We start from the raw sequence: 23,302 nt of genomic DNA, 5'->3' as shown, positions 1-23,302 counted from the left end.
CACACCCCTCGGCGGCTCGGGGACCATCTCCAGCACCCCCTTCTTGCCCTTTTACCCCCCCCCTAGCTCGGCTTCCCCCCACCGGATCCGACCACCGCGGTGCCGGGGGTCTCTCGGGGGCCTAACCCCAGGGGCCTGTCGGTGAGCCCTGCCCCGGGGGAGCGGCTCCCGGGGCCCGGTGCGGCCGCAAGGCCCTCGCCGGCCCGCCCCGCCCCGCCGCCCGTCCCCGCCCGCCGCCGCGCAGCCGCCGCCGCCGCAGAGGCCGGGGAGGCGCCGGGCCGGGGCCGGGGCAGCCGGAGGAGGCCGAGGAGGGAGCGGGAGCAGCGCGGCCAGCGGGGGGGGGCCGCCGCCGCGGGGCCAGGTAGGGCCGGGGGTCCTCGGGGGTCCCCGGGGTGCCGGGAGGGGTTGGGGTTGGGGGGAGGGGGGGCTCGCCCCTTTCTGCTAACGGGGCCGGAGCTTTCCTTACGTAACGCGCAGCGGCCTCGCGGGGAGCCCCGGGGGGGAGCGGGGGGCAGCAGGGGGGGGAGCGGGGGGCAGCGATCGGCCCTTCCCCGCAGCGGGCCCCGCAGCCCCCCGGCCGCGCTGGGCCTTGGGGGTCCCCGGGGGGAAGCCGGGCCCGCAGCTCCCGGCGGCGGGAGGCGAGGGGAGAGAGGCTCGGCCTGGCTCGGGGCAGCTGTTCCAGAAAGAAATTAATACATGAAAAAGGCGAGGAAGATCTCTGCGGACGGAGCGGAGCTGACTCATCCCCGCTGAGAGCGGCCGGCGGGGTGAGCGGGGCGCCCCTCGCCCTTCCCTCCCCGTCCCCGGGGTCAGGGCGCTTCCCAGTTTCAGCTGGGCGCAGGTCATCGGCCCGGGGAGCTGCATCTGCCAAATTTCCTCCCGACCCCTTCCCAAAAGGGCCTTTGGGTGCTGGCCGGGCCTGGGGACGTCGCTGGCAGGGCAGGGCAGCAGGAGCAGCTCCCTCAGCATCCCCCAGTGCCCTCCAGTACGCCCAGTGTCCCCCAGTGCCACCAGTATCCGCCAGTACCCCCCAGTGGGACGCAGCCTCACCCAGGGGCTGCAGAGACGGGCGGTTAACCTGGACTTGTAACTTGGTTCCTTGTTCTCACCTCACACTTTTCATAGCTCCAGCAGCTGCCGCAGGCTGCAGCATCCCCCAGCCGTGTTTAATTGGTATTTATGTGCGATAGCTTAATAAGGGGTTTCGGTACAACGCCGTTCTGAACTTGTACCCACGCAATTAACAGCGGGCTCTTTCTTTCTTTAGTTCCGTAAATATTAGTTTAGACTAAATCACGGTATTTGTATTTGCTTTTAAGGTTTTTATCTCCTCTATGCTCCAGCGTTTATTGGGTGACAGATAATGTTGCATGATTCAATCAGTGAAAAGTAAATCTGCTCTGTCATGTGTAGTTTGAAAGCCAAGCTGCAGCAGGAGGGCTCTGATCCTACAGGTGTTGGTAGCTTGGTTGTGAAATGACACTGCCCAGGCTGGGGGGCAAAAAGATGCTTAAAAGCATGCCAAGGGATAATTTTTCAGTCAATAGAGGAGATAAATAGGAAATGATCAGATTTTGGGATCTTGAGGCAAAAGACCCTCGCGCTTTTTTTCCTCATGCAGACATTTCCTCGTTTCATGACCTGATGCTCTGTCCCCCCCAGCTCGCACACTGGGGACGTGTCCCAGCACCTGCTGGGTGTCAGACTAGGACCTGTGGTCACCATCAGAACTGCTGCGCAGGCCCAGGTTTATTAGGAAAAATGCGACTAGAGTAAGGCTAAATCCAACCTTTCAATTTTCTTAGCCTTGAATCCGATAGACTCCCATTGTCTTCGTGGCAATTTAACCTGCCATTGATTTTATTCTTATCTTAAAATTTTATACAGCTCCTTCCTCTCATGTAAGTATCATAAAGTTGATAAGTCTGGGTAGGGAAACTTCAACGTAGACACGTCTGAGGGTTACCAGTCACAGAGGTGGACGTGACTTTGGTCGCAGCCAGTCCTTGTGTTCGCAAAGGGCGCCCCGGCCGCCTGCTGCCCACTGGGCCCATTTGGATTTCAAAGCACAGAACTGCGTGGCCAAAAACTTTGCCATCTGCGTCACTGAGAAATATTTAAATTCAGCCTGCTGGAACTGCCTCGTATTCAATGAAATCTTCTTTGCTAGGGCTGGCGCTAGGGTCCTACAGCTCCAAAGGAAGCTTCCCATTTCCTCCCCACGTGGTTACAACCCAGTGCTCACGGAGGTGCTGCTCGCAGCAGTGCTTCGAGCTGACTGCCCTGCTCAGGCTTCCTGAACGCAGCTCTGCAGGACTTCAGTTGTGACTTGTGCTACAGTGTTTCCCACTCAAGAAAATCAGAATATTTTCCCGCTTGAACATATTACGTATCCTCTCCTTGGTCTGCCTTGTGTTGGAGCTGAGGTGCGTAGTCACTCTGAGATATTTGCACAGTCAGAGAGGGATGAGAGCATTGAATTCATCTCCCTCCTAACCTAATCTGAGTTAATGTGCTGAGAACCCACTGGTGAAAAGCAAGGGCGCTTGGCTGTGGCCATGCCTTGATCCTTTAAGGATTTGAATCCCTGTTAAGCATGCTTGTCTTACAACCCGCACTCGCACAGGATGTAATCAGTTTTGTTTTCCATCTGTTAAACAAGAGGCTTCTGATTAGCCCCTGCAAGCAGAAATAATTATTTTTGTTCTTGCTGACAACAACGGCGAGGTTAACCACCACATACATATTTCATCATGTTTTCCACGCTCAGCATTTTTAAACACCTTGTTCCGTGTGCGTTACACGATTTGCCTTACAACAGGCAGGGATTTGGCTTTCGGTATTGTCCCTTAATTAGAGTAATTGCCTAAGTGGAGATCCAGGCATCTCCCACTGTCCTGTAGGCAGAGCCCAGCCCGCAGCCGTGCAGGAGCCTGCCCCCGCTCATGGGCCCGGCGAGCCCTGCGGCTCCCGTGGAGACGCACACACCTTCTACAAAACCCAAACGAAAAACGTGCAGCGTTCAGTTTTCAAGAAAATATTTTCATTTTACAAAGCGGCTCAAAGGGGCTGCTGGCAAAATGGAGCCGGGAGGTTCCAAAAGGCAGCTGGCAGAGCGGTGCATCGTCTCTCAAAGCAATACTTATCTGATTTTCGAATGGATGGATCTTTAGCGTTTTAAATTTTTGATGACGCTAAATGGAAATACCCGTCAGAGGGCACTCATGAGACTGGGCTGCTGTGGCAGGGAAGAAGCGGTTCCTGAACGTCCCCCTTAGTGACCCATCCCACCGTGTCCTGGGCTTGGGGTCATCCGAGTGCCTCCTTAGGTCAGGCTTCAAGGCAAGCTCACCCAGGGGGGCACAGAGCTCTGCTTTTGGTGGCTTTAATAAGGGGCAGAGGATCTACTTAAAGAAGACAGTTAATACTCGGTTTGGTCATTTAGTTATGTTTAAAGGCAGGTTTTGTGTTTCCAGAACCACACCTGACCAACTGTTAAAATGGCTTCTCTTGCAGAGCAGTGCTTATAAACGTGAAATCCCAGCTTTCGTGTTTGCACAAAAAATGGAGACGTTTAGGTCTAACATAAGCATCTGGCACTTCCTTGGAATCCAGAATACACTGGGTATTTTTTTTTTTTTGGTTTTGTTTTTAATTCAACTATTTAGCTGCTTACATATTTGGGGCTGCAACTTATTGATGAGCTGTAGCTGGAGAGAGCGGAGAGGCCTTGCTCATGCACCCAGGCGGTGTCCCCAGCTGCAGCTGCACCACAGTCTGCACCCTGCCGTGTGTGTGTGCGCTCTGGGAAGACTGTTTGCTTTGGTTCAGCCACCAGATCTGTTTTGTTCCCTCTAGGACAGGGATTCTTCGCTTATGCAATAGCAATATCCTGCTCTGACAGGCAGCAGCTTGCTGGAGCGAGTGCTGGAGGCGCTGGGTGGCCGCTGCAGGTCCCTGGGTGCTGCTCGCGCAGGGTGCTGGCCCGGAGAGCTGCCTCCCAGGGGGCTGCGGGGGGCACCCCTCGCGCCGGGAGCCAGCTCTTGGCGCTGGGGTGGGGAGGAATGGTTTTCTGCTGGCATGGAACAGGCTGGAGCAAGGACCGGCAGGCAATTTTCACAGCGTTTCCGCTCTTATGTAATCAGCTTGTTGTCATGCCACATAACCGAAACGTTTGGGAATACGGAATTTTGGTGTATCGAGAGGTGATTTACGAGTCCGATTCATCTCCTTTGCTTTTTAAAAATTTATGAAGTCTTGTCTATAGAGACAGAAGGTGTACACCACTTCAGACCATTGACTTGGCTTCCCTAGAACAAATTGCCGTTCTGGGATAAGAAAGTACGTTTGCTTGGTTCGTTCCTCGCAGGATCGTATTCTGCCCTCCACCTGCGATGAGACGGTTTTCTCAGTGGCAGCGAAAACAGATGCGTTCGTATGTCACGCAGGAGGCCTCTGAGCTAAGAGAGGTCGGAGTCTGCCGAACGTAGGAAGCAAGGACCTGTGGGGCAAAATGGGCATCGCTCTTGGCCCCGGGTGCTCATGGTGTGGCATCCCCTCAGTCCCAGCTCTTCTCAGCCCGTTCAGATTTTCCCTGGCTGATGACCAGAAAAGCACTTTAAGGTCAACGCCTAAGGAGAAATGTTAGCATGTTAACAGCAGCTCCAAAGTCAAAGAAAACTGAAGGTGAAGAATGATTTCGCTAACATAAATGTTATCCGCTGTTGTGAATTAGGGAGAGAGTGGCGTTACTGATGCTAGAGGCCTGTCCTGGCCGCACTGCCTGAGTGGAAGCCCTGAGGTCCTAACTCTTCCCATCAGAACGCATAGATTAGTTGCAAGAAACAGGAGAAATGTTTCCTATATATATATTTTTTAAAGGTGTTTGTTCATGCAGTTGTACTGATAAGGGAACAAGAATGAACCCTTTAGAAAGACAGACTTTTTTTTTTCGTATTTGTTCTGCAACCCGTTTCTCAATGGCAAATGCACACTACTCACTTATGCTGGCTAAAGAATAAAATCAAATCCAGCCACTTGCTGGAGCTACGTTCTTCAGGCTGTATTTAATTAATAGGTTGTGGGTAGAAAATAAAACTGTCTGAAACTTAGAAATTTGCCTTAAGTTGCTCTTTGCTTAAGTGAATTAAATAAACAAGTTTCTGAACACAGTAATAATCTCCCCCTCCCCAATTTTTTTTTTCTCTCTCTTTTTTTCTTTCCCTTTTTTCCCCAGAAAATGGCTGTTCCACCTGCTTATGCTGATCTGGGCAAATCTGCCAGAGATGTTTTCACCAAAGGATATGGTAAATAAATCCAAAATAACTTTGATCTTTCACTGTCTACCTGATTCCTGAAACTGCTATGATGTTATTGTTTTTCTCTGATAAACATTCCAACCATTTCCTTAGAATCCAGAGAATTTTATATCCTAGTTTCACATTACCACTGCTGTCTGGAAAGGGAGGGTGATTTATTCTTGTTTTGACAAAATTCTTCATGTTCCCCATAGGTCCATTGTCTGTTTTGAAAGAAAATTGAGTGTTGTATTTTGACTGTTTCCCTGTGCCATGAATAGGGCCATTGATGTCAGCAATTTCCTTATGAAAAAGCTGCTGCTCGGTATGAATAAAGACATTATTACCTAATCTGGTCCCGGTGATATCACAGGTCAGCAGGACTAGTGCAGTCAGTGCTATCTGAAGGGAGTATGAGCTCCATAAACTGCTTCTTAAAAACCCCTGGTTCAAAAGTTGTACCCTGTTGTACTCCTTTTTTTTTTTTTTTAGTAGTTCACAGGAGATTTAGAAGGAAACTTTGTGAAATAAATCAGAAATGCCTATCAAATTAACATATATATAATTCATGTTTTTTTCCTCATTTTCTAGGTTTTGGGTTAATAAAACTTGATTTGAAGACAAAATCCGAGAATGGACTGGTGAGTTTGGACAGGCCTCGAAACCCCGAACATGGCAGTGTTCCTGTGTTTTCTGGTTAAAAATAGAAGTATGGATCCCTTACCCTCCCCTTATCGGTTTTCAGATACGTTATAGCCCTGTGAGCTACTTTGCACCTAGGGCATAATCCTGCCACGAGGCCGCACGCAGACGGGGGCAGCGGTGCGGTGGGGGCACTTTTGCAGCCATCACGGTGCTGCCGAGACCCCCGGGGCGGGCAGCAGAGCTCCTGCCTGGCGGGCTCCCTGGCTAGAAACACGCCCTGCTTCCACAGTCCGAAAGGTTGTGCTCTCCCCTGGCTTTTTCTGCTGCCAAGGGTTTGATTTAGGGCTAGCATGGGGCACAGCCCCCCGGGGGCTCTATTAAGGAGCGTTTTGGAATAATGTTTTGCCCAAGGCTGATGCTCAGTTTATGCACAGTTGCAATTAGTGACTTCCCCATGCCCTGTGGTTGGAATATCGGGCAGTATAATTTCTAAATGTGCGATGTGCTATTTTTCTTAGCAGCCACAAAACAAGTGTAGTGGCGATGTAATTGTGTGCTGGAGCTGATCTTTACAATACCTCTGTGAAGTATTTGCAGGCTTACAAACTGATCCACAGGCACACCTTGTACACCAGCTAGCTCTCAGACTAGCCCCTTGCTTTGTGTTAAAATGTTAAGAATTGTTTGTGACCATTCCTTAGCATGCAGTGCTCTTTCTCCCTGACACTGACATTTTTGTGTGTGTTGGTATTAATGACTAGCAAACGTATTCTTAAGTCTTCTGAGAACAGCGAAGTATTGGGTAGTATCCCAAATTATAATGACGGGTATGTTCTATGAGTATTTACCTGTGCGCATATACACGCACTCATATCTACACAAATTTATATATATATATTTTTTTTTTCGCCCTCTCTTTAGGAATTTACAAGCTCAGGTTCAGCAAACTCAGAAACGAGCAAAGTCAGTGGTAGTTTGGAAACCAAATACAGATGGGTGGAGTATGGATTGATGTTCACAGAAAAGTGGAACACTGACAACACACTAGGCACTGAGATCACTCTCGAAGATCAGGTAATTTGGGGATCAAAAGGTCATGTCTAAAAATTAATCTGTGACAATCTCAGATTATAAATCCAACCTGTGAATTTCTTTTCTGTTCAGCTTGCACGTGGCCTGAAGCTGACCTTTGACTCCTCCTTTTCTCCTAACACTGGGTAAGAAGTTAGTAAGCTTGAGAGACAAAAAAGCATTTTTTCTTAGTTTTAGTTTTCCAAAATACTGTCGTCTTTACTCCTTCTGTCCCAAGATGTCATGACATTTAATAATCTACCTATGTATAAATAAACCTTATACATCTGATCTAGGTCTTAATATTAACTATCCCTTTTTAAACCTAACCTATAGTAAACCAACTTTGAAATACAGTAACTTGGAAATTACAGTCAGAATTGGGGTGGGAAGGAATTGTTTGTGCCCCTGTTGCTTATTTCTGGCCATGTTGGAAAACGAGTACTTAGCGACTGCCTGAATAAAAATGCTAGACAAGTCAGCTGTAATGCAAAGCTTAACAAGCTCCGCGAGCCAGTTGGCCATGGCTCTAATAGGTCGACACAGTAATTGGGCTCGTTTCCCAAGCTGAATTTATCATCTGAATTCTTGCTGGCCACAGCGTGCCTTGGTGTTGGATGAGCATTGTGGACCCCGTGATCGGATGCCACATTTTATGTGGGCCAGAGGGATTAAGCAGCAGCTGTAGGGCTAGATGTTGGTTTATTTTTTTTTCTCCTGATTATCTTTTTGCAAGCAGTGCTGCCAGTGAGCCAAAACGGTCTGCACATGAGCTTCCCACTGCGGCATGCTACACGGCAGGCTGCTGTGGTTTTAGTCCCAGTGGGGACTTCACCCTGCCTTTAATTTAGTGTTGTTCTTCATTGTCAACTGCTTCTAGCCCATTCCTAACTCTAGATTAAATAGATATTTTTGTATTTGTTAACCAGAATAATCGCTAGTTTTTGTTGATAATTATTTCTCAGCTGTTGTGGAATTTGCAGTCAAGCTAATGCTAGTATTTTTGGCCCTGCTGCTCTTTATTTATGATTTTGGAAGACATAAGAGATTTCTGAGTCAGAAATAATAATAATAATAGAACAATCTCTGTACAGGTCTGATACAGCATGTTTTGCAGTTCCTGGGGACTGTTTTTGCTAGCTGAAGTGGAAGGTTGATGTGAAATTTCAAATCAGCCTGACTTTTCTGGAAAGATTTCAGTAAATGATTTGGTCAAAGAGGGAAGAGGCTTGTAAGAGAGGAAGAAAAGAAGAAACTGTTGCAGAAGAGTAGCTGAATGCACTAGGTGTAGCTGTCCTGCAGCCTGAGGATCTGCTCCCTTGGTGTGAGCAGACAGAAGGACACCTGAGCAAGCACTGTCCTGGCCAACAGAATAAAAAGAAGCAACTGACTCAGGAAAGTTTATTTCTGTGTTAGCCTTCCTTATGGCTGTAACCATTAAACATTATAACACATCATAAGGCGAAAATGGGGTGTCAGAGCCACCGAAGCAGCCTTCTTCCCTAGCAGTGATTTCTGGACACAGTAAATGAAATTACCCAGTTAAACAGGATTGTCTAAAAAGTTCAGCTGGTCCAAGCCAACTACTTTTGTCTGTGGCAAACAGTTTCCGTCATTTCCCTGTCTCTAAAAAACTTCTAAAACATGAGATTACTTTGAGATGAGGATTAGCTTTTGTCACCTCAAGTCTGATTTGCTGTGGTGCTGCTTGGCAGAACGCAGCTCGGAAAGGCACCACGCTGCGTTTTACTGCTTACAATTCACTGTAGATGAATTCTGTTTTTGCAAATGTGACATATGAAAAGGGGCCATATCGTGTGACTCTCAGGGTGTGTGTACTATTACATTGATTTAAAGTAACTGAGTTGGTTAAGTTGCTGCCTGAGCAAGATATGAGATTCTTTCTTTTCTCTTTAGGAAAAAGAGCGCTAAAGTTAAGACAGGGTACAAAAGGGAACACATCAACATGGGCTGCGACATGGATTTTGATATTGCTGGTCCTTCGATACGTGGAGCGCTGGTGGTTGGCTATGAGGGGTGGTTGGCAGGTTACCAAATGACTTTTGAGACGGCCAAGTCTAGAGTAACCCAGAGCAACTTTGCTGTTGGCTATAAGACCGATGAATTCCAGCTTCATACTAATGTGTAAGTATTGGCAGATGGGCATTAAAAAGAATGTAAAAGGATTTTGATGCATTTAGGACAATGAAAGGGACAGAATTTCAGCACTTGTGATAGAGGGAGTGGTGGATTTGACATTGCTTCTTCATTTAAGATGACAAACTGCATTTTTTAGCTACTTTAGCTTTTTTTTAAGTTACATGGGTGAAGGAATGGAAGGAACTGGGACTCACTGAGCACCCAAGCACACACAGTCCCTCTTTCTAACAGGTACGGATCTTTGGAATCTATTAGTGGATTTATAAAACAAGTGGGTTACAAAAATATTGTCCATGAAAGTTGCAGTAAAAGCAAGGCCTCCTTTTTGCGCATGTCAAAATCAAACAAAATGGTGGTTTGGTCTGAAGAAGAAAAAATTAATCACAGAGTGAACAAGAACAGACAAAAGGGAATGAGTGGAAGATATACGGACTGGGTTAGTTTCGGTACTGGAAGGGATATGGTGTAAAAGTTTGTTTTAGTGTTGTAACTCCTAAAACTCCTAATAATCTGTTTATACCAGCGCTTGTCTTTTCTGAATACATGGGAAACTAGGACTAAATTCCATGAAAACCTTAATTTCTCTGTCTCCTGTTCCTCTTAAAGAAGCAATTTATGTCTTTTGGGAAGTTTTTTTTTTTTTTTTTTTAATTAGGCAATCCCTGCTCCACCCCCACCTCCTTTACCACTCCCTTGGGTAATTGCATATTTGCATATAGCAGAGCTGTTGCAGGCTGTTCCCATTTCGGGGCTGAACAACTGTTCTGCTTTCCTGGAGCTGCTTCTTCAAAGGCTTTCTGTTCTGTTTCATGCTGTTTCGCAGAGATCTGGTTTAGGAAGCTCAAAGTGCCTCGCAGAACAATTGAACCTTCATGGCCCAGACGGCATGTTTGAAGGGTTGCCAGAGCACAAAAATGTGGGCAGAAAACTTTCATCAAAACAATACGCGGGGTCCCCTCCACTCTGTAGTTATGAGCTATTCCTTCAAGCACAATGACTTTCACCTCTGTTACACTGCAGCAGTTCAAAATGTTGTATTATTGGCTTTTGCTATAAAATCCTGTAATTACTATTACTCTCGATTAAAGCAACAGCAGAAAATAACTTCAGAACAGTACAGTAAGGTCTGAGCCCTTGCTGGGGTCCCTGCTTGGACCCCACAACGATCTGCTTCTTAGGTCACCGTTACTGTCCGTGAATGATGAATCATCTTCAGGAGGATGCCTTGTTTGCTTGTTTAATGTTCGTACTCGACCACTTGACAGGCAAAACCATAAATGTGTGATATGAATGGAAATCTTAATTATTGATATTAATGGATTAGCTAGGTACTTTTGACATGTTTCAGCTTTGAAACGTGTCAGAGCTTTTGTAGAACCCAGGAAACAGTCGTGTTTGGAATTTGCATTGCTGGTGTGCTCGGTCATTATATCTAGCCAGTTCAGTGTTTCAAAAGGATGCGGTGGCATAGTAGATAAATCAACTAGGTGGGGCTTGAAACATCAACTTTTGTTCCTGGCTGTTTCACAGAGCAGCTAGGGACTTGAGCAAGTTGCTTTCCCTAATGGTGCTTTAATATCTTCATTTCCATAGAGGACAATGTTTTTGATCTATGCATGAAAAGCGCTGTTACTAGAATTAAAAGAAGCCTTGATAATTTTTTTTCTTATAATTTTTTAGTAATACATGATAAATAAAGGGAGATAGGGCTGGATAATTTCTAGTTTAAAATATGGTTTTCTTCACTTTTTGAGCATAGCTCAGACCGCCCCCCCTAATGTTGCAGGTCAAGACAGAGCTGTATGGGAACCTTGCACAAAATCTGCCTGTATAACCAGCTCTCCTCAGTCCTTTTTAATCCCTCCTTTTCTTGAGAGCCAAGCACATGCAGTTATATGTGAGCTTCAGTCTTATCTGAAGTAAGTATTGTAGCATTTTTCTGGAAGAATTGCTCTAACAGTTTAAAAAGCTGCTGCTATTGCTTGAACTTTTAAATAGGCATATCAGTATTGTTTGTGCAACTCTTGTGGACTAATGAACATTGTGACAAAGAGGTAAAAGTGGAGAGATTTGAAATCTGCCTTTTTTAATCAGTAAAGGTTTGGTATACTCTAATAATTGGAACTAGTTTATTTCATAATTTAGAAATAATAAGTATTTTATCTCTAAAGGTCTTGCTGTGGTGTAAAGCCTGTTTTGTGCAATATGTTTGTATCCTCTTTTAAGAAATGAGCTAAAATGGGAATTCAGATGCTCACTGGTTTCCAAGGACTGCAATGCTTACTCAATTATTTGCTTCTGCTTTTATGATCTGGGTGCTCTAAGGTCTTGTATTTTATTTAGCACACTTTACTCACTGTGTGACACTGGTGTAAGTAGTAACTGGAAGCTTTGCTACTCGGTAGCAGAAATTGAAGGCTTTCATCATTCAGCTGTTGGCTTGTGCTGTCTGCAAACCAAAATGAGTTTCATTTCAGTTGCTAGTACAGACTTCTATAATGCAGACATACCATAAGGGCCATGGCAAATGGTATTCATTTGCAAGAGCTGATAGACTTGGATGTTAAATTGGCACCTTCACTTCTGATACAGTTCATCTGTGTCTGGTAAAAGCATGCTGATGAGGCAATGTTAGGATGACTCTCAGGCTCTGTGATTGGGGTACAGCCCTTGCGGGGCACTAGGGAGATGTATGTCTGGGAAAATAATTATTTCATAGATATGCAGAGAAGAAAAAAATGTCTTTTACTACAAAGATTCCCGTCTACAGAGAGGGGGAAATTGGAAACTGTCATCATTAGTCTATTTTTGATAGTTTGTTATGGCTTTTTTTTTTTTCATACACTGCTTGTTGAAATATTGTAACTATTGATGAATTTAAGCATTTAAAAATGACTTCATAACCCATCTGGCCAAATGTCTCTATCTTAGTTGTTATAGAGAGATTAAATGAGGTGTAAGTGAATGTTCTGCAAATTCAGATCCTACTGAAACATAGATGGTTGTTTTGGGATGCATTTTAAAACTAGACTGATATATTCCTTCCAGGAATGATGGAACGGAATTCGGAGGCTCCATTTACCAGAAGGTGAATGATAAACTGGAAACTGCTGTGAATCTTGCTTGGACAGCTGGTAACAGCAACACTCGCTTTGGAATAGCAGCCAAGTATCAGATTGACCCAGATGCCTCTTTTTCTGTGAGTGCTATATATGTGCATTTAAAAGCATTTGAAAGTAGGCTCTTGTAATGGAAATGTGAAGCAACCTTACATCAATGAGTAAAGTCCAGTTTTGATGCAATTCAGTGTTGTATAATTGGCACATAAATCTATTTGTTTAGCTTTGCGCTGAATGAAAGCTCGCCTATTGGATTTTCCTTGAAGCTAATACAAAATGTTTTATTGTATTATTGGGCACCATTCTGAGGATTTTTCAGTTATTATTAAAAAAAAAAATACAAAATTAGTTAACAAAAACATTGTCTGTAGCAACTGAAGTTTTGTTGAGATTTTGGTTTTAAGTTATGGCAAAATTGACTCTAGATTTTATTTTATTCTTGTGATTTGAAACCTGAAATCACCCACCTGTTTAAAATATATTATGTAATTTTCAAATGGGAAGGACTTTAAAGAAAGATACAGATCGTTTATGTATGCAACGTTTTCCCTTTAAGGCTAAAGTGAACAACTCCAGCCTGATTGGACTAGGATACACTCAGACTTTAAAGCCAGGTAGGTCTATGCAGAAGAAATTCAGACATCAATAAATGGTATTTCAGTCTTGAAATATCAGGGAGGGTTTTTTTTGTGACATACTGTGATTGGTTTTGTAACATTGCTGTTCCACGTGGCAACCCAGTGGTGAACTTTTCCAGGGACTAGTCTGTTAAATTTGGATGTCTATTGGAAACAGAATTGCTAGAAGCCAGCACCCACTGACACCTCAGATTATCTTTTATGTTGATACAAAGTTTATCTCCAACCAAATGTTTCACAGATAAGAAAATGTATTTTTAGTACTTCCAGAGGTTTCCTGTCACTGAGTTTGTTTGCTGTTAAGTGGTATATTTGCAAAGTTTGCTGGTGCAGGAAGAGGACAATCTTAACAGCGGCAGGGTTTGTTTTAGTGTAGTCTAAAAAATCTGCTGCCAGAATACCAAGCAGATTGACAGAAGGTACTACAGTAGACAGGGCTCAGGCCCTTTCACTCCCAGATTTTAAAGAGGTTTAGAAAAATGAGGTTGTGTCAAGGTCCCGGTTTTTCATTATACCCAAGCCTGAAATTAGATTAACTAGTATACCAGCAGCAGTGAACTGACTGAGGGTTTTAATTACTTGGGATGATAAAAAGCAGAGTATCACTGTGGTTTGCTTATCCTAACTTTCAGAATTCAGAGAGATTTCATATCTGCAAATTATTTTACAGAGCTCAGTCCTCACATAGCTAGCTGCCAAATTACATTAACCTAACTACCTGGTAAATTAGAGCAGCAGCACACACACTGCATTTACTGAATGTAAAGCTTATTCTGAGTTTTAACAGCAGTCTTTTCTGACTTTTCTCTATTTGCAGGTATCAAACTGACATTGTCAGCTTTGTTGGATGGCAAGAATGTCAATGCAGGCGGTCACAAACTTGGCCTAGGATTGGAATTTGAAGCGTAAAAAGTGATTCTACAATTGCTAATTTGAAAATACAGCATAGCTACCTTCAGAATATATTGTACCTTTCAATGTTTTATGTCTGGGATGCAAGTATTGCTAAGTATCAGTCCTGCTAGTCCTTAAAGACAGCTAAGCTTTAAAATGATGTTGTTTCAGAAATGGAGACAAAAAGCATTAAAAAAAAAATCCTAATTCCAGGCTTTTTGGGGGAATGTTATTGCCTATCACATCTGTCAGCTGCCACATGATAGGAAATAGGAAGGTGTTATTACCTTTACTAACATATTGATTGCACAAGGAATATGTTAATGTGGTATAAAAATTGTGACTTCAAGAATTACAGACCACTATATTGTACTGTTAATTCTGTAAGCAAAATGTTCCGACACTTTAAGGTTTCAATTCACGATGGAATGTTCAAGCTTGTTTGAAAAGGGATTTTTTTATTTTTATTTTGTTGTGGGTATTTGATGAATGGTTGTCTCGTTTGGTTATCTTACACCTACAGCTGTCTCCAGAGTGCTTTAGGTTGTCCACCTTGTATAACTCCTTTGCCGAGGAGGTTTGATGTGACTCAGCCAATACAACTTGTCCTGTACTGTGGTTCCTTTCCCTTGCACTAAATGGAAAGCTTGTAAGACCGGGACATAATCAGGGAAGAGTCTTTGTAACTGTAATCACATAGTTGCATCACTAAATTTAAAATGGAATTCTGTTTTATTACCACTTTTTTTTAGCAACTAAATGGGTACATTTTTAGAGAGTCTTCCATTTTGTGTGGAACTAGACCCCAAAATGCTGTACTTGACACTACTAAAAATGGATAAAAAAACCCAACCCAAACCAACTTGAATAAAATATTGAAATGTCACCTTTCACTTTGTGTATTATTGTGAAGACAAGTTCATATTTATTCTTGGCTCAGGAAGCAGATTGGCAATATCTTAGTGCATGTTTTTTAACGTACATTAAAGAATTAACATTAAAGAACATATATTTAAGGTTGGACTAGATGATCTTAGAGGTCTTTTCCAACCTGAATGATTCTGTAAATTTGGAACATTTATGGACTCAAAATGGGGAAAATCACCAAAATCTACAGAATATGAGAAGATGAATGACCACCAATTCTTTGGTCTTCAGAGTTTTTTTTTTTTTTTCCCCAAAAAAAGTTAAGAAAAATAAGGTTTCTGTTCACCCAAGACTTTCTGCCTAGTCTTGACTGCCTTGTGTGACAGGTAACTGTTGCCTAGGTGTAGACGGTCTTAGAACCTTCAAATGTAGCTGATAGGAAATAGAGTTATTTTGCCTCAATACTTTTTTCTTTCTTTTTTCCCCCTCTCTCTTTTTCCTCTTTTTTTTTTTCCTGCCTCTTTTCTTCTGTTTTCTCCTCTTTTTCATTCCACAAAGACTAAGAATTTTCTCTGAACCTTCATGACAAATGGTTCATGGGACACTTGCTGCTGATAGAAAGCTGTTTCTTATGACATTGACCTTTTCAACCTGCATTCCTCAAAGAAAGAAATGTAATGAAGACAGAATCCAGGAGTGATTTTCTAGTTCAATGAATGAAAAACAAACAAACAAACAAAAAACAATTAATAGATTTAAGTTCCAGACACGACCATGTTCTTATCTTAGTGCTTAATTCTTGCTAAGCTCTGGCAGCCATACATACGCATGTGTTTAGCTTTCAGAGAATACAAGATAATGTGACTTGTTTATCTTTCATGGCAGAACCCACCAAGTTGAATTACCTTCTGTAAATGAATTGGTGAAAGCAATGAACAGTTATCTGCCGGGATAAACTTCAGTCAATTTTCATTAAAACTTTTTATTTTAGCATATGTAAGGAATCAACTTAGGCGGCGTGCAGATGGTAAGAGACTGCGCGCAGTAGGATGCGTTTGATGAGACCATTATGTTACGACATTTTGCGAGGCATGTGCAGCTCCGCCTCAGCAGCAGCCGGCAAATTGTGCAATGCTTGTTGTCTTATCTTATCACAGGCTATTCCACGGTATTTCTGAGTATGCCTTATTTCAAATACTTAATGTAACACTTGTAGGGGAAGTGGTCTTCTTCCAGACTTCATATATCTAAGCAAACCACACACAACTGTTCACAGTAAATTGGTAGATGCTCAAAGTTCGTTGGTGTTCCTAGGTGGTGTGCATATCCCTTGTTCTTGGTGTGTGTCCCTGAGCTGTTGGGCTCCTTCTGCTTGGATTTCCCATGACTGAGGCAGTGTTTTTGTTTCCCATGACTGAGGCAGTGTTTTTGAGCTTGAGCACCCTCACTTCTGTCAGGATGTGGATTGCCTCATTTGGGGTGAGAACGGGAAATCATTTTCTTCCTTCCTTAAACTCTGTTTCATGCGATACTGACATTTCTGTTGTTGGGAGGTGCGTTTGAGCCCAGCTCGTGGGTCTTCCTGAGCCAGCCATAAGCTGAGCTAATGGTTTACAGTCATTTCCCTCTCATTAAAGTCCAATTCTGCAAAAAGCTTTCGCGAGGGGAGCCCTACAGCACACAGCCCCGTCACACGGAGGAACGGTGACACATCGCCTCCTGGGGCAGCGGCTGCGGGCAGGCCCGAGCCCTAACGCCCGCCTCCCCCGGCGGGAAGGTCAACCCGTACAACCCTACGGCCGCCCTCCACAGCGCGGGCGGAGCGGGGCCGCGCCCACCCCTGCCCATGCGCGGCCGGCCGGCCGCAGGCGCGCAGCGCTTCGAGCCCCGCGCATGCGCGGTGCCGCCGCCACGTCCGTGGGGGTGCCCGGGAAGATGGCGGCCGCCGTCGGGAGGAGCGCCCCGGCGGGCAGCGCCCTGTGCCTGCTGCTGCTCTGCGGCTCGGCCCTGGCCGCCCGCGGCCCGGACGGCTCCGGTGAGCTCGGCGGGGAACCGGGCGGGCCCCGGAGGCCGTGTGGGAGCGGGGCAGCGCCCGCGGGAGAGAACCGCCCGGCGGGGCCGCCGCTGTGGGTCAGCGGGAGCCTTTTCTCGGCGGTTTTCAGCCTCAGAAGTCGCTGCGGCCGGCAGCGGTTCTCTTTTATTTATTTATTTGTGGGGTGTCTGTGAGCTGTGCGTCGCGTGGGCGGTGGTCGCGGCGGAGCGGGAGGTTTGGGGCCGTGCACGGGTGCGGGACAGTGTAACGGGCTCCATCAGGCGTCAGGCTCCGTGATTTGTTCTCCTTAACCCAGTTTCCTATCTATTTTTAGCGTTCTTCCTGCTTTTCTTTACAGAAACAGGCGTATTTCATTCTGCTAATCGGCTCCTAGTGAAGTCCGTTTGCTTTCTTTAGCCCCCATCCCCTGAACCTACAGACCAGCGGTACCAGCAAGCTGGGTGTATTTCAAGTGCGCTGAACTCCCGCTTGTTTTAGGTAGACTGCTACTTGGGCAGCAAAGAGAAAGGGGATTGCTAAGAGGAGGGAAGGAGTCGATCTGTGCCCACGGCGCCTTCCTTGCTCCAGTCTTGCAGTCGGTGTATCCAAAGCACTCAATCCGTGTTTCCCCTCGCCTGGCCTGATAGGTAGGGAATAACGAAGGAAGCGGTTCAGGATGTTGGACAGAAACCTGGAAGAAACCAAGAATTTTTAATTTCAGAAATCAGCTTGCTTTCTAAAAAGTAAATTTTCCCAGAAGTGAATTGTTACAGGTAATGTTTACTAAGAGGGCTGTGTAGTTAGTTCATCTGTCACCACTGTTAAACATGAATATCTATTTGTGAAGCTGAGGCGTCTCTGGAGTGCAGGCGCTACGTCTAACATCACCTGACAGGGTTGTGTAACTGTAAACAGTGCAACCACCATTTATCACGCCAAATAGTTCTGAGTAGATATCATAAATCAGTTGTGGTTTAGTTGCTAAGCTTGTTACTCGTGTTAAACAAAGAATCAAAACTTCCTTATAGGAATAAGTAGAAATTATTTTCTCTCGCTGACGTGATCATATTCAGTATAGAAAATAAAGCAGCGTTCATTGCTTTACTGGCAGAACCTTAATAGGAAGTATTTTTTCCTTTGATACAAGTGACCTCTTAAAGGGTTAGCTGAATGTGACTGTATCTAGCAACTTAAATCACAGTCCAGAAATATGTAGATGTTACTAGGTAGCTGTTGATACCTCATTCCCACAGGAAAGGTAGAAAGAATCTATATTTGCTCTGCTACTTCATTTCCTTCTGGATGAGAAATGTTTAAGAACCTGTTCTCTTTATTTCCCCACTTACTAAAACAAAGAAACAGTTTTTGGAGAAGATGCATGTTCATGGCATTACTTCGCAGTTCAAAAATTGTAGTGGAATATTGTAGAGGGTTATTCTCGTTCCTTTTCTGAAAGAGAAGGGGGCTGTAGTAACTCCTGGTGAATTAAATAATTTTCTTTCAGTATATATTCACACCTCTGGAAATTTTTAAATTGAGTAAAGAAATAATGTTGACTTTACCGTTGAAAACTTCTAATGTATTCTAATGTGGGAAAAAATTAGTTGTCGTTTTCTCTAAAGGTTAGGTAACCGAGCGAGTGGGGTTGGAGCCACAACATGAGCTGTTGGGATTCTTTTGCAGTTAAGAGTATATCCTTTTAAAACTTTCAGGTTAAAATAAATTTAAGAACAGCTTAAAAGTCTAAGGATATGTACAGGGTTGCTCTATACAGACAAACATATCTGTGCTTGTTTGCTTTTCAGTGAATTTACCTATTGCTCTCTGATACTTTTTGTCCATCTGGTGAGAGCAGCAGCAAGGTCTGACGTCTACCTACCTCACTAGTAATGCGCCAACTAGCTATAAATATGGAACTTATCTTGCAGCTGCTTTTCCTCGTATTTATCTCCACGTATACAGGCTTTATTCCTGAGGGGAGATAAGAGTTCTCTAAGCTTGTCCTCTACAAGAACCGAACATTTAAAGTTGACCTGGTAGTTTGGACTGGTAATTTCTTCATCAGTGACAACTGTTTTAAATGAAAAGCAGTGGACACCGTCATGTCTAGTTCTTGTGAGAGTAGTGATTCTTTGCTGTGTTATAGTTGGTTAAGGTGTAATTCGTGCTGGAAAAGTGTACCATGCAAACAAGGAGAGGTCTGTTGTAACTGATCCTCTGTAAATATACGTGTTTCATGAATAACATGATTCAGTATCCTCTGAATAATATTTTACTTATGAGTAATTTGACACAAGGAGTTGGTTCAGTGCTTCATTTCTAGAATTTGTAACTTTCCAGTGAGCCAGGGAACAACTTGGGAGCACTTAATAAACTATTAAATTATTTATTTAAAAAAAAAAAAGTTTGATATGCCAAAAATAAAAGTTAGGTATGGTCCTACTATTAAAATTATGAGGCTACTGAAAGTCTAAAACTTGTTTTCCATTTTTAAGGTGCCACCTGATTTGAATCTGGGAGTTCATAAGTAGCCAATGTTTTTTAGTTCTTAAAAAAAAAAAAAAGGCAAAGAGCTAACTAGTCAGATTTATAACACTTCACTTCCAGATTCAAATCTTCCTTGAGAGAAAGTGTGTTCTTACGGAGAAAATACTAGCCACATACGATTCTATGTTATCGTAAATGTACAGCGGGAGTGAAGGCACGTCTCAGAACTTCTGAGTCTGGAAAAATAAGCGTGCTGAATTTTTCAGGACTCCTTTGCATACGGATCTAGTAAGCATGTGCTCCCGAGGTATAATTCTTGTCCCACTTAAGACTTCTTTTTTGAAGTTGCCAAAGTATGTGATTGTGTATTTCTGCATATGAACTCTAAAAGGTTTGTGGTATGAAATATGTCCTGCTTGTCATTATAAGACTTCTTGTCTGTAACATAAGCGCCTTGCAATCATTTTGTTTTTTAGGTGAAGTATCACAAGAGAAGCTAGTGCCTTGTCCTTAATAATGACTGTTTCTCATCTGTTTCTCAGATCCTGTGGGAGCGGAAACGGTTCAAAATGTTTCTTCTAGAAATGTGAATGAAACGCTAAGTAGCTCCCAGAATTTGACAGACACCTTGCAGAGTATAGCCCCAACAAAAAAAGCGGCAAGCCCAACAACAGCTAAAATCAATTCTGTGACGGCAGTGAAACCATCCACAGCAAAAGGTGATTCTCCATCGAACGAGCTCTCTCCTGCCGTGACTGCTAGTCCTCCACCTGCTCAGGTGGAGGTTGATGCTTCTGAAGATACTAAAATTGAGGAAGAGGATCTTCTGACAGATTTGAAAGACACACTAAATAGTTCACCACCCATAGAAAAAGAACCTCTGGAGTCAGATGGAGGAGATGACTATGGTCCTTATGAAATGACATCGAATTCCAGGTACAACCCAGACCTCCTTGAGATGCCAGAAGATGAGGACTCTGACACCATTAGTAATTACAATGAGGAAATCAAGTCCCTTGATGAGAAGATAAAAGATGTTTCTGTCACAGGGTTGGAAGAAGAAGATGACAGCCACTTTTTTTTTCATCTGGTTGTAGTTGCCTTCTTAGTAGCTGTTGTTTATGTCACCTATCACAATAAGAGGAAGGTAGGTATGCTGTGAAAGGTGGAGAGATGACGTTAGGGTTAAAAATGAAGCTGCATTGCCTTGTAAACTTTTTTTGTAAGAGGTATTTAGCTTTTTGGAAAATTAAATCATTGACCACTTAGTCTTGTTGTGGTACTAATATGCAGATCATTGCAGTTATCTTTATCTGTACAATGAAAATAAACTTGAATTAAGCATTTAAAATTAGAAAATCAATTAAATGATAGCATTGACAATCAATCAGTTCAGTAACGTACGCTCACAGTATACAACACGAGTTCTAGACAGGAGGCCTGAGTGAAGTCCTGTGAAAGGTGATTAATTTTGGTACTGCACAAGATTCCAAACACCAAAGTAAGGAACATTAGTCCCAAATGATGTGGGAACGTTCTTGTTCTGACTATGATAATCCTTGCAATACATATTTACTTTCAGGTGGTCTCTATATGGTACATATTCTGGGGGGTTAACTGTAAACTTTTAGGAAATGTCTAAGGCTTTTGTTTCCAGGTTTACAAAGACAAGCCTGAACTTAGTGTTTTCAGGTAACTGTTTCTTCAGGACAAACTAAGTACCTGTATCTCAAAAGTAGCCTGATCAGAGTTACTTCAAAATACATTGTTAGCAGGGGAAAACTAATTCCAGCCCAGCCAGAGCCAGTATAGGTGTGCACACAGATGGGCTATACATTAGTTTCTAGATGTGAGGAAAATTTAGTGTTTATCATTGTAGAAACACTGATTTGGTCTAGCATTTTGGGGACTGTGAAGCAGAAGTGTGTTTTTTTTTTTTTTTTAAAGCTACATTCTTTTCAGAGTCCCCATGATCCTCTTGCCTTTGTTTCGGCACCAGTAATACAAGTAATTTTCAAAAAGGCAAAATGTCAGAATAGATAAGATGAATAAGGTGATAAATGTCATCAAGCTGGGAATAATTTTAATAGCCTGTATATGCACTACCACTGCACACACATCTTCACTAGAAGAGCTATGAGTTGAATGCTGTGTTTTTGCCAAACTGCAGCTGAAGTTGCCAGTAGGTGACTTGATGGCAAGGATGACAGGGAAATGTCTGAGTGCTAGTGCTGTGTCTTACAGCAACAGTAATGCCATTGCCAGGTCCTCGGATAGAACTGTGATACGAATACAACTGTTACGCTGGCTGTCAAAACCGAAATGTTTTTCCATGCCATTCTGAAAATTGTCTGCTTTTTCTTTCAGATCTTCTTGTTGGTCCAGAGCCGACGATGGAGGGACGGCCTATGCTCCAGAACAGTAGAATATCACCGTTTAGATCAAAACGTTAATGAAGCAATGCCTTCCCTGAAAATAACTAATGACTACGTATTTTAAAAGCACTGTGATTTGAGTTTGCTGAACTTATCACTCTTTGCCTGCCTAATCATGTAACAATATTCAGGTATTCTAAATATGCCACTTGTACTGGAATGAGAGGTACTCTCTTTGACCGGGATGTTTTTGAGATTAAATCTCATGCAAGATCAAGGGCATGATGCATCTGTTTGCTACTTTGGTCAGATTTTTAAATCAACTATAAAGATACAGTTTAATAATTAGTGCTCTTTCCATTCGTTAGGCATCTTCATTGGTGTCTGGAGCAGTCTTAATAGTTGTAATACAAAAAAAAAAGCATAAAATATTTTAGGTCTAATAAATTAATGAGTTTGGCATCACTAAATCAAATTAATGATCTCTTTGCTAATCACTTATATGGCTCATAAATCCTGCTATATTGCAAACTTAAAATATAATTACTTTTTCCTGTGCTTAAATTCTGATGCTGCAAATCTTTCATCTTGTCTTTTTTTTGTTCTGTTTTTGCTTTGCGTAGCTCGATCCTGTTTTAGGCAGAATGGCTAGCATGACAACTTCATAGTTTCTGTATGTGTTCATGCAGTAAATCATTTAAAAAGAATTATGTATAAAGCATTTTATTTCAGAAGTTACATACTGCATATTTCTTTAAAATGTTTGAGATCCATGAGAAAGTATGCAGCTTCTTGACTGTCCAGCTTTTTTCCTGTAATGATATTTGTGACATTTTCATTATCTTTTGAAATTAATGAATGGAAAAGAAGCCTTATTGAGTAAACCTACTAAGAAATAGGCAGTTGACAGGCTTCCAATAAATCAAAGCTTTCTGCTGAATTTTAAGAATGTTGGGAAAAATTTATGTTGTTGGGTATATTATAAATAGGAGAGGCCTGAGAGAGTAAGAATAATTTATTTTGTTGTTATTCTGACCCAGGTAACAGGCAGATGAAGGTAATGGTGTGTGGGGCTGCCAGTCTGTGGACAGCACACTCTAATTTTTGAAAAATATTTACGCATTAATGTAAAGCAAGTTACTGGTACAGTAGTTTTTTTTTTTTTTTACCTTGTCTTTTGTACTTTATTTATGTTTTCATGAGTTGTAAAATATAAAATCTTAGTTTTCTGTACATTCTGTTTGTTAGGTTTCAAACTGATAAATATGTAAATAATGGTGGATCAGAACCCCATAATTAATGACTTGGTATTCAAGTAGTTATGTAACATTTTGAAAAAAATAAATAAATTTACAGCTGTTGGCATGAGGAATCTGAAGGCATGATGCTATCTTAAAAAGGAAGTGCTAAAAGTTCTAAATCCTGCTGTTAAATGCGTTGTTTTCATAACCACAAGAAAGTAAAGCACAAACAAAATACTCCAAAACTCTTTTCTTGCAGTAATTTTTATCATATTTGGACTTGTATCACTTAATATTTTGAATAAGGTTTTTAAAATAAATGACAATAATAAGCTTGTGTTTTTTTATCTTAACTACTTCACTGCTTTTATACAATATCTGCTGGTAAAGAGCTTGCTTATGCTTGGGATTGGACAACCCGTTCAAAATCATATTTTTTCTTTGCAGAGGGAAAGTTTATGGAGTTTGTTTTACGA

General features: G+C 42.8%; 2 protein-coding genes across 2 annotated transcripts; both read left to right on the top strand.

Annotated features, from left to right (window-relative positions):
• Positions 1–227: 227 nt before the first annotated feature.
• Positions 228–14,717, top strand: VDAC1 (voltage dependent anion channel 1). Its single transcript, XM_080555499.1, has 9 exons — positions 228–361; positions 5,237–5,306; positions 5,889–5,938; positions 6,864–7,016; positions 7,107–7,159; positions 8,931–9,158; positions 12,222–12,372; positions 12,849–12,906; positions 13,748–14,717. Exons 2-9 carry the CDS (start codon positions 5,240–5,242, stop codon positions 13,837–13,839), a joined length of 852 nt encoding a protein of 283 aa, XP_080411625.1. The 5' UTR covers positions 228–361; positions 5,237–5,239; the 3' UTR covers positions 13,840–14,717.
• Positions 14,718–16,504: 1,787 nt separating this feature from the next.
• LOC308177763 (keratinocyte-associated transmembrane protein 2) lies at positions 16,505–23,158 on the top strand. Its single transcript, XM_080555494.1, has 3 exons — positions 16,505–16,726; positions 19,753–20,357; positions 21,578–23,158. The coding sequence occupies exons 1-3, from the start codon at positions 16,585–16,587 to the stop codon at positions 21,707–21,709; spliced, it is 879 nt and encodes a 292-aa protein (XP_080411620.1). The 5' UTR covers positions 16,505–16,584; the 3' UTR covers positions 21,710–23,158.
• The last annotated feature ends 144 nt before the right edge of the window (positions 23,159–23,302 follow it).

This window comes from Anser brachyrhynchus (assembly GCF_964034855.1).
Source record: "Anser brachyrhynchus genome assembly, chromosome: 14".
In the NCBI taxonomy this organism is placed as follows: Eukaryota; Metazoa; Chordata; class Aves; order Anseriformes; family Anatidae; genus Anser; species Anser brachyrhynchus.
The sequence above is the reverse complement of the archived record's forward strand: the minus strand, read 5'-3'. Positions and strand labels throughout refer to the sequence as shown.

Coding starts and splice junctions, on each gene's coding strand:
- VDAC1 (XM_080555499.1), top strand. CDS start 5,240: ATGGCTGTTCCACCTGCTTATGCTGATCTGGGCAAATCTGCCAGAGAT. Junction 7,017..7,106: donor AGATCACTCTCGAAGATCAG/GTAATTTGGGGA, acceptor TTTTCTGTTCAG/CTTGCACGTGGCCTGAAGCT. Junction 12,907..13,747: donor CACTCAGACTTTAAAGCCAG/GTAGGTCTATGC, acceptor CTCTATTTGCAG/GTATCAAACTGACATTGTCA.
- LOC308177763 (XM_080555494.1), top strand. CDS start 16,585: ATGCGCGGTGCCGCCGCCACGTCCGTGGGGGTGCCCGGGAAGATGGCG. Junction 16,727..19,752: donor CCGCGGCCCGGACGGCTCCG/GTGAGCTCGGCG, acceptor TCTGTTTCTCAG/ATCCTGTGGGAGCGGAAACG. Junction 20,358..21,577: donor CCTATCACAATAAGAGGAAG/GTAGGTATGCTG, acceptor TTTTTCTTTCAG/ATCTTCTTGTTGGTCCAGAG.